Below are 11,344 nucleotides of genomic sequence, written 5' to 3' on the forward strand. Positions count from 1 at the left end.
ATATGTAGCCCGCTCATATGGCTGTCTAAGTGACTCTTAAACAACCCTAGCGTGCCTGCTTCCACCACCTTACTCGGCAGTGCATTCCACACCCCCACTACCCTTTGCGTGAAAAACTGCCCTCTAATATTTGTCTTATACCTAGCCCCCCTCACCCTAAGCCCGTGACCCCTCGTTCTATCCATTTCTAGTAGCGGAAAAAGCTTACCACCATTTACTCTATCTATCCCCTTCATAATCTTATAAACCTCTATTAGATCCCCCCTCAGCCGACGTCTCTCAAGGGAAAACAGCCCAAGTTCATTCAATCTTTCCTCGTAAGACAGCCCTTCCATACCAGGCAACATCCTGGTAAATCTCCTCTGCACTCTCTCCAGGATCTCTACATCCTTCCGGTAGTACGGCGACCAGAACTGGACGCAGTACTCCAAGTGAGGCCTAACCAACGTTCTATACAACTGCAACATCAGACTCCTACTCTTATATTCTATACCCCTTCCTATGAAGGCTAACATACCATACGCTTTCCTCATCACATTCTGCACCTGCACCGACACCTTCAGGGACTTGTGCACTTGCACCCCCAGGTCTCTCTGCGTATCTATACTCCGGATAGTTCTACCTTTTATCGTATAACTCCCCTCCACATTATTCCGGCCAAAGTGCATCACCTCGCATTTCTCCGGATTAAATTCCATTTGCCATCTATCTGCCCAATCTACCAGCCTGTCTATGTCCTGTTGCATTGCCAGGCACTGCTCCTCAGTACCCGCCAATCCAACCATCTTAGTGTCATCAGCAAATTTGCTGATCACACCACCTACCCCCTCTTCCAAGTCATTAATATATACCACAAATAGAAGAGGTCCAAGTACCGAGCCCTGCGGCACACCACTGGTGACAGGCCTCCAATTGGAAAAGGAGCCTTCCACTACTACTCGCTGTCTCCTCCTCCCAAGCCAGTTCTCCACCCATCTACATTACCTCTCCAGGCAGCGAGTTCCAGGCACCCACCACCCTCTGTTTAAAAAAACTTGCCTCGTACAGCTCCTTTAAAACTTGCCCCTCGCACCTTAAACCTGTGTCCCCGAGTAAGTGACTCTTCCACCCTGAGAAAAAGCTTCTGACTATCCACTCTGTCCATGGTTTGTAGACTTCTATCAGGTCACCCCTCAACTTCCGTCGCTCCAGTGAGAACAAACCAAGTGGAACTCATCTGATTACCTTGAATTTTTCTAAATGTCTTGTTATAACATCTTTAATAATGACTTCTAATATTTGGCCAAACCAAGTCTGTCAAGGCAGCCTTGAGGAGGAGTTCATAGAACATACCCGCAATAGTTTCCTTGGACTGTGTATAATGGAACCTACAAGGGAGCAAGCTATCCTAGATCTGGTTCTGCCTAATGAGATGGGAATAATTAATGATCTTCCAATTAGGGATCCTCTTGGAAGAAGTGATCGCAATACAATTGAAGGTAAAAATGAGAAGGTAAAATCCAATACCAGTGTCTTGTGCTTAAACAAAGAAGACTACAAAGGGATGAGGGAGGAGTTGGCTAAAGCAGACTGGGAGCCAACACTTTGGTGGGACAATTGAGGAACAGTGGGGGACTTTAAAAGTGATCTTTCACAGCGCTCAGCAAAAGTATATACCAGTGATAAGGAAGGACTGTAGAAAAAGAGATAATCAGCCATGGATATCTAAGGAAATAAAGGAGGGTATCAAATTGAAAGAAAATGCGTACAAAAGTGGCAAAGATGAGTGGGAAACAGGCTATAAAGAAGAGTAAGATTGATTATGAGAGTTAATTAGCTCAGAATATAAAAACAGATTGCAAAAATTTCTACAAATATATAAAATGAAAAAAGTGGCGAAAGTAAACATTGGTCCTTTAGAGGATGAGAAGGGGGATGTAATAACTGGAAATGAGAAAATGGCTGAGGCATTGAACAGGTATTTTGTGTCGGTCTTCACAGATAACACAGAAGACACAAATAACATGGCAAAAATTGATGAGAGGAAGGTTATGGCAGGTGAGAACCTAGAAACTATCATTATCATGAAAGAGGTAGTGTCGGGCAAGTTAATGGGATTAAAGGTAGGCAAGTCTCCTGGTGCTGATGGTACTGAAAGGTACTGAAAGGTACCCAGGGTACTGAAAGAGATGGTGGGTGAAATAGAAAATGCACCAGTGGAAATTTACCAAAATTTGTTGGACTCTGGGGTGGTTCCTGCAGATTAGAAAATAGCAAATGTGATGCCACTGATTAAAAAAGGAGGTAGACAAAAGACAGGTAACTATAGGCCGGTTAGCTTAAACTCCAGTAGTAGGGAAAATGTTTGAATCTATCATCAAGGAAGAAGCAGCGAGACATCTGATATAAATTGTCCCATTGATAAGGCACAACATGGGTTCATGAAGGGCAGGTCATGTTTGACTAATTTGGTGGAATTCTTTGAGAACATTACATGTGCAGTGGACAATGGGGAACCTGTGGATGTGGTGTGTCTGGATTTCCAGAGGACATTTGACAAGGTGCCGCACCAAAGACTGCTGCATAAGATAAAGGTGCACAGTGTTATGGGTAATGTATTAGCATGGATAGAGGATTGGTTAACTAACAGAAAGCAAAGAGTGGGGGTAAATGGGTGTTTTTCTGCTTGGCCATCAGTGACTAGTGATGTGCCTCAGGGATCAGTGTTGGGACCTCAATTGTTCACGATTTACAGAGATGATTTGGAGCTGGGGACCAAGCACAATGTGTCAAAATTCACAGATGACACTAAGATGAGTGGAAGATGAGTGTGCAGAGGATACTGAAAGTCTGTAAAGGGATATAGATCATCAAAGTGAGTGGGCAATGGAGTACAATAATAGTAAATGTGAGGTCATCCATTTTGGTCAGAATAACAGCAAAATGGATTATTATTTAAATGGTAAAAAATAGCAGCATGCTGCTGTGCAGAGGGACCTGGGTGTCCTTGTGCAGGAATCTCAAGGAGTTGGTTTGCAGGTGCAGCAGGTAATTAAGAAGGCAAATGGAGTTTTGTCCTTCATTGCTATAGGGATGGAGTTTAAAAACAGCGAGGTTATGTTGCAGCTGTATAAGGTGCTGGTGAGGCCACACTTGTGCACAGTTTTGGTTTCCTTATTTGAGAAAGGATATACTGGCACTGGAGGGGGTGCAGAGGAGATTCACTAGGTTGATTCTAGAGTTGAGAGGGTTGGCTCTGAAGAGAGATTGAGTAGACTGGCACTATATTCATTGGAATTCAGAAGAATGAGGGGAGATCTTAGAGAAACATATAAGATTATGCAGGGAATAGATAAGATAGAAGCAGGGAAGCTGTTTCCACTGGTGGGTGAAATTAAAACCAGGGGGCATGGCCTCAAAATAAGTGGGAGCAGATTTAGGACTGAGTTGAGGAGGAATATCTTCACCCAAAGGGTTGTGAATCTGTGGAATTCCCTGCCCAGTGAAGCAGTTAAGGTTACCTCATTGAATGTTTATAAGGCAAAGATTTTGAACAGTGAAGGAGTTAAGGGTTATGGTGAGCGGGCGGGTAAGTGGAGCTGAGTCCATGAAAAGATCAGCCATGATCTTATTGAATGGCGGAGCAGGGTCGAGGGGCCAGGTGGCCGACTCCTGCTCCTAGTTTTTATATGTTCTTATTTTCTCTATGACAGATGTTAAGCTAACTGGCCTGTAGTTTCCCAGTTTTTCTCTTCCTCCATTTTTGAATAGAGCTATAGAGTCATAAAGGTTTATACTATGGAAACAGGCTCTTTGGACCAACTATTCCATGCTGTTCTTTTTTTAAACCACTAAGCTAGTCCCAATTGCCCACATTTGGCCCACATCCCTAGATACCCATCTCACCCATGTAACTGTCCAAACACATTTTAAAAGACAAAATTGTACCAGCCTCTACTACTATATCTGGCAACTTGTTCCAGAGACTCACCACCCTCTGTGTGAAAAAATTGCCCCTGGACACTTTTGTATCTCTCCCCTCTCACCTTAAACCTATGCCCTCTAGTTTTAGACTCCCCTACATTTGGGAAAAGATATTGTCTATCCAGCTGATCTGTGCCCCCTACTATTTTATAGACCCACAGATCGACCCACAGCCTCCTACGCTCCAGAGGAAAAAGTCTCAATCTATCCAGCCTCTCCTTATAACTTAATCCATCAAGCCCCCTAGTAAATCTTTTTTGCACTCTTTCTAGTTTAATAATATCCTTTCTATAATAGGGTGACCAGAACTGTACACAGTATTCCAAGTGTGGCCTTACTAATGTCTTGTACAGCTTCAACAAGAATGGCATTTGCTATTTTAATAAATTAAGATTAAAATAGGCCTCCTGTTGCATATTCTACATTGTTTCAGCATCCACAACCTTAAATAGTATTTAAGAGTACCTTCAATTATTATATGTTTATAAATAGTTGGATCCTTACATAATCAGTGCTGTGTTGGGATTCAATCCCCAGAATAACACATCACCTAAAATAAATATAGCCTGGACAAGTAGCTGAAGAGAATCAAATGCTTTAATGACCTGAGCTTTGATGAGCTCCCAGACATAATTCCTTCGGAGTTCCTTATTGTGCTGGTGGCAAGTGTTACAGGTAACTGAACAGTGATAACTGTGCCAATTCTGTCTCTCTCCCTCTTCCTGTTTTTACATACTCATTCTTGGGATGTGGGCATTTATTGCCCATCTCAAGATGTCCTCACCCAGGTTTTTGCAGCAAGCTGGCTGTTGAAGATCAGCTATATGTTATGACAAGAGAAAGCCAGCTTGTCGATGGCCAGCAACGCCTGAATCTGCCCCAGAGGCTACTGTATTTGTGCGTTTTGTTTTCAACGTCAATTACAATTCTATCCCTTGGATGTCTAGTACGGGTCACTTCACAGTAAAATTCTTCAAAGATAAAAGCTGGACTGATTTCTCTCTTCTATAAAATACTGGGAGAATGTGATTTATTTTACAGAGGTGCGATTCACAGGTGCTCTGATTCGACTGAAGTAGCTGCTTTGTGCTTTGTCTCTCGCTCTCAGTTCCTTTCAGTGGGAAACTGAGGAGAAACTTCTTTTACCCAGACAGTGGGCAGAATGTGGAACTGAGACATCTGTGAGCAGAATTGGGCGAAAGATATCAGAGAGAAATGATTTGCAGTTGATGTTGATGCGTTAGGGTGGGAGGAGAGTGCTATGGACCAGGAATCCGTGCATCAACCTGTTTCCCTGCTAAAGAGACCAAGACCCGAACCTCCTGGTCAGTGTTAGGAGTGCTGTTTCCAGCACAGATCGGACCAGGTGGCAGGTAGGTGAGATGGGATGCCAGGTTCAGTCAGTGTGTGGGAGAAGGGGGATACAGAGGTGGGGTGTCAGGGTGGGTATTCGGGGCTCAGTCTTTTTTTTTACTCATCTGTGGGACATGGGCATCGCTGCGTTCGATTCCTGGCTTGGGTCCACTGTTTGTGCGGAGGTTGCATGTTCTCCGCTTGCCTGCGTGTGTTTCCTCCAGGTGCTCCCACAGTCCAAAGATGGGAGTTAGGTTGGTTGGCTGTGCTAAATTGACCCGCAGTGTCCAAGGTTATGTGGATTAGCCATGGGGAATGTGTGGGTATATGGAGATAGGGCAGGAATTGGTCCTGAGTTAGATGGTCTTTTGGAAAGTTGGTACAGATAGGCCAATTGGCCTCCTTCTGAAAACTGTCAGCATTCTATGGTTTTATGGATTCTGTGGATGGGGATGGATCACTCGCAAAGTCAGCATTTACGCTCTGTCCCTAAAGTTCTTTGGGAAGGTGGTGATGGGCCATACTCTGGAACAATTGTAGTCTCTGTGCATAGGTACACCCACTGTGCTGTTAGGGAGGGAGCTCCAGGATTTTGACCCAGTGACGGTGTAGGAATGGTGATATATTTCCAAATCAGGATGGTGAGTGACTTGGAGGGGAACTTCCAGGTGGTGGCATTCCCAGGTATTTGCTGCCTTATTGATGGTAGCATGACCTTGGGTTTGGAAGGTGCTGTCTATGGAAAAGCACAAGGAATGTTATATGGAATTGAATTGTTTTATGACCACTTTTTCCCGGAAGTTTTTTTAACTATCAGATTACTAATTAAACCTGCCCTATTGTGCAATACTGGATCTAAAATAACTTGTCCCTGGTACAATGTAGTGTTGCAAGAATATTCTACAAACTCATCTCCCAGGCAACTTGCCAATTGAATTTGCCCTGTCGATATAAAGATTAAAGTTCTCCCTCAATTATCACATTGCTTTTGATATGAGCACTGATTTAATTATAGCTACTATCTGGGTGCCATAGTGGTTAACACTTCTGCCTCACAGTGCCAGGGACCTGTTGAACTGAAACTCGGGTCACTGCCTGTGTGGAGTTTGCACATTGCCCCCGTGTCTGCATGGGTTTCTTCTGGGCACTCGGTTTCCTCCCACAATCTAAAGAGGTGCGGGATAGCTGATTGGCCATGCTAAATTCACCCAAGTGTCAGGAGGATTAGCAGGGTAAATATGTGGGGAATAAGGCTTGGGTGGGATTGTGATCGGTGCAGTCTTAACGGGCTGAATGGCCCCCTTCTGCACTGCAGGGATTCTATGGTTTCTATACCTCGGCTAATGATGACACTGCTGTCTCATGGTGCCAGGGACCTGGGTTTGATTCCCGATTTGGGTCACTGTCTGTGTGGAGTCTGCACATCCTCCCCGTATCTCTGTGGCTTTCCTCCCGTTTCCTCCCACACTCCAAAGATGTGCGGGTGAGGTTGACTGGCCATGCTAAATTGACCCAAGTGTCAGGGGGATTAGGAGGGTAAATATGTGGGATTATGGGAATAAGGCTTGGGTGGGATAGCACTCGGTGCAGAGTCAATGGGCCCAATGGCCTCCTTCTGCACTGTAGGGTTTCAATGATTCTCTCGGGGATTCTATAAGCTACACTGAAGGAACAGCAAAATATTTCCAAATCAGGGTGATGTGTGCCATAGAGGGAAACTCAATGCCCCAACTCACTAAGATAATGAAGCATGTCCACTGTTCAGCTCTCTCACACCATCCCTTCGAGTTTGTAACACAATAATTTTAAACAAAAGCCAATAATTACCTGCAGAAAAATAGCCAGAAATGCTAATATTGATATTTCTGTTGCAACTATATTTTCTTTCCTGCTGTACACTCAAATTCCCAATGGAAATTGCCTTGAGATTTTCTAACCAGATAAACGAAATGTTCATTTGTGATTGCTGCATTTAAGCGAATGTTTGTTCAGTGCTAATCTAGTAGTTTCCTGATTGTTTTCCTTTAATTACAAGTGGGTAATGTACACCGATGAAACCTCCCACTCAGAAAAACAAACACTTCAAAGAACACAAGGTCCCCTGCTTGCTCTGTTCGAGGTTTGGGGTACTGGTACCAGCACACACACAGGAACTGCGTCACGTAACTGCTACTTGAAATGGTGTTCCCTGAAAACAAGGCAACACAGTTCTGATGGGAGCTTACTTTACATTTGTTCTCAGACCACGGGGTTCACCAGCAAGAGGTGAATCCCTGGATGCCCTTGAGGAGGTAGTGTGAGTTCCCCACAGTCTTTGTGAAGAGGGAGTTCCAGTATTCTCGCCCCGTAAACATGAATGAGAGCTTTCCCGTTGGGCAGCATGGTGGCACAGTGGTTAGCACTGCTGTCTCACAGCGCCAAGGATCCGGGTTCGATTCCAGCTTTGGGTTACTCTCTGTGTGGAGTCTGCATGTTCTCCCCATGTCTGTGTGGGTTTCCTCCAAGTGCTCCAGTCTCCACCCAAAGATGTGTAGGTTAGGTTGATTGGCTCTGCAAATCTGCCCCTTCGTGTCCCAGGTTTTTTGGGTTAAGGGGATTCCCATGACAGGCGGGACAGGAAAACCCCGCTTTTTGTGTCTATTTTATCAAAACTATTCAAAGATCTCTCTTTGTTCACCTTTCAGCCTTCAGTTCTCAAGAGAAAGGAGACCCAGCCTAGAGCCCAGCCTCTCATAGAATCCCCACAGTGCAGAAGGAGGCCATTTGGCCCATCGAGTCTGCACCGACTCTCTGACACAGCATCATACACAGGCCCAGCCCCCCGGCCTATTCCTGTAACCCCAATATTTAGCCCACAAATCCCCCTAAACCTACACGTTTTGAGACACTAAGCAGCAATCTGTGTCATTTATTGCAAGGGAAAATCCCTGGATAGGTATACCCTGTAAGAAGTCTCACAACACCAGGCTAAAGTCCAACAGGTTTATTTGGTAGCACATAAACCTGTTGGACTTTAGCCTGGTGTTGTGAGACTTCTTACTGTGTTTACCCCAGTCCATCGCCGGCAACCCCACATCATAGATATACCCTGGCCTACTTGACATTATCCTTCCCCTTTTTATGCACTTTTCTCCAGTGCCGCTGTGTCTTATTTATAGCACGGTGACCAGAACTGAATGTTTCATTCAAAATGTGGTCAGACTGAGGTTCAATACAAAGTTGATATAACTTCCCCATTCATTTGATCATTGTTCCTATCAAGTGGCTTCAGACAGTTCGCAATGTTAAAGGTGCTATCTGGAGGCAAGCAGTTATTATTGGCTACAGTCATTGGCCTCTTAGGGCTGGTTGTTTCTCACTTTGCACCGTCCAGTAACTCAGGTTTAAGCTTTTGATAGGACAGTGATTTGACGATGCCACGGTGGCACAGTTGTTAGCACTGCTGCCTCACAGCGCCAGGGTTCAATCCCAGTCTCGGGTGACTGTCTGGATGGACTGTGCGCATTCTCTCCGTGTCTGTGTGGGTTTCCTCTGGGTGTTCCGGTTTCCTCCCACACTCCAAAGATGCGAGGGTTAGCTTGATTTGTTGGGGTAAGTTGCCCCTTAGCATCAGGGTAAATACGTGGGGTGTTTTTATTCATTCATGGGACATGGGCATGGCCAGCATTTATTGCCCATCCCTAGTTGCCCTTCTTCAGAGGGGCAATTGAGGGTCAACCACATTGCTGTGCCTCTAGAGTCACATGTTGGCCACACCAGGTAAGGTCAGAAGATTTCCTTCTCTGAAGGACATTAGTGAACCAGACGGGTTTTTCCAACAATCAACAATAGTTCCACGGTGATCATTAGATTCTTAATTCCAAATCTTTTTATTGGATTCAAATTCCTCCATGTGCCATGGCGGGATTCGAACCTGGGTCCCCAGAGCATTAGCTGAATTTCTGGATGAATAGTTTAGCGATAATACCACTAGGCCATCACCTAGTGGGGGTTATGAGGATAGAATTTGGTGGGATTGTTGTTGGTGCAGGCTCAATGTGCCAGATGGTCTCCACCTGCACTGTAGGGGGTTCTACCAACTTTGTTAGTTCTTGATGCCCTATGGTCTCATTCGCACTGTCTGACTTTTATTCCCCTTTGTCTCTGTAGATGGTAAGGCCACATGGCAGACACCAACCACAATGGCTCCCTTCACGATGAATTCATCCTGCTCGGATTCCCAGGATTCGAAGGGTCTGAAAGTCTCCTCTCTGCTCCATTCCTTCTGGTCTACTTTGTAACGTTGATAGCAAACTCTGGCATTGTGCTGGTGATCGTTCTGGACCGGAGTTTGCATGACCCCATGTACACCCTCATATGCTGCCTGTCGGTTGTGGATATCATCATCAGCTCCATTGTGGTCCCCAAGATGCTGCTCAGCTTCCTGTTCAACCTGAAGGCCGTTTCCTTAGCCGGATGCCTGGCCCAGATGTTCCTCGTTCACTTTTGGTCCTCTGTGGAATCCACCCTGCTCTTGCTGATGGCTATCGACCGCTTTGTGGCGATTTGTAACCCCCTGCGCTACCCTGCGATTATTACAAATACAACCCTGCTTAAACTGGGTGCCCTTTCTCTCATTCGGAATGGGGTGGCCATGTTCATTCTCATCATCCTGGCCTCCCCACTCCCATTCTGCAAGTCCAACATCATTTCCCACTGTTATTGCGAGCATATGGCCCTGGTGGAGTTAGCTTGCACTGACACGACCCTGAACAGTGCCATGGGTTTGCTATTTGCCTGTGCAATAATTGGCTTTGACAGTATCTGTGTCCTCTTGTCCTACTGCAGGATAGTCAGCACCGTTGTAAAAATCCCCTCGGCGGAGTCCCGTCGCAAAGCGTTTCACACTTGCTGCACCCACTTGCTGGTGATCGCGTTCTGTTACCTGACTGCCTTGTTCTCGTTCCTGACCTATCGCGTGGGGCAAGTTCCGGCGGATATCCGAGTGTCGCTGTCTGTCATGTACCTCATACTGCCCTCAATGGCCAACCCCATCATATACGGGATGAGGACCAAAGAGATAAGGGAACGGCTCCTGAGAAGGTTTGGAGGACGAGGGGTTAAAACCAGAGTCCAGGTCGTGGCCTCTGTAACTCGCTGAGGAGATAAGGTTGCTGCTTGCACCTTGGGGAACAGTATTTATACTGTCACAATGTGGCAGCTAGTTCATTAATGTTATGTACGATTCTGCAGTTAGACAGCACTTTGAGTGCGTTAATAACTACACTGAAAACCAATTTAACATAATTATTAGGCAGCACTTTCTGAACACCCTGAGTGCGTTAATAACTACACTAACAACCAATGTAAGATAATCATTGGGCAGCACTTTCTGAACACCCTGAGTGTGTTAATAACTACACTAACAACCAATGTAAGATAATCATTGGGCAGCACTTTCTGAACCTCCCTGAGTGCGTTAATAACTACACTAACAACCAATGTAAGATAATCATTGGGCAGCACTTTCTGAACCTACCTGAGTGCGTTAATAACTACACTAACAACCAATGTAAGATAATCATTGGGCAGCACTTTCTGAACCTCCCTGAGTGCGTTAATAACTACACCAACAACCAATTTGGTATTATTAGTCAAGCTCATAACATGGCACATTTACGCAGTTAGAAATGACATTGAATCAGACACAGAAACCCAATCTCATCATAGAATCCCTACAGTGCAGAAGGAGGCCATTCAGCCCATCGAGTCTACACTGACCACAATCCCACCCAAGCCCTATCCCCGTAGTCCCACATATTTACCCTGCTAATCCCCTGACTCTAGGGTCAATTTCGCACGGCCAATCCACCTAACCCGCACATCTTTGGCGTGTGGGGTGAACACCGGAGCGCTCGGAGGAAACCCACACAGACGCGAGGAAAATGTGCAAACTCCACACAGATAGCAAAGCGAGGCTGGAATCGAACCTGAGTCCCCAGCACTGTGAGGTGGCAGTACTAACTACTGGCCACCACCCCCCCCACCC

General features: G+C 45.5%; 1 protein-coding gene across 1 annotated transcript; it reads left to right on the forward strand.

The window, feature by feature from the left end:
* Nucleotides 1-9,478: 9,478 nt before the first annotated feature.
* On the forward strand, nt 9,479-10,456 carry LOC145349318 (olfactory receptor 52D1-like). Its single transcript, XM_080197818.1, has one exon. The coding sequence runs from the start codon at nt 9,479-9,481 to the stop codon at nt 10,454-10,456; it is 978 nt and encodes a 325-aa protein (XP_080053944.1).
* The last annotated feature ends 888 nt before the right edge of the window (nt 10,457-11,344 follow it).

This window comes from Carcharhinus amblyrhynchos, chromosome 10 (genome assembly GCF_965287045.1).
Source record: "Carcharhinus amblyrhynchos chromosome 10, sCarAmb.v2.hapA, whole genome shotgun sequence".
Classification (NCBI taxonomy): Eukaryota; Metazoa; Chordata; class Chondrichthyes; order Carcharhiniformes; family Carcharhinidae; genus Carcharhinus; species Carcharhinus amblyrhynchos.

Coding starts and splice junctions, on each gene's coding strand:
- LOC145349318 (XM_080197818.1), top strand. CDS start 9,479: ATGGCAGACACCAACCACAATGGCTCCCTTCACGATGAATTCATCCTG.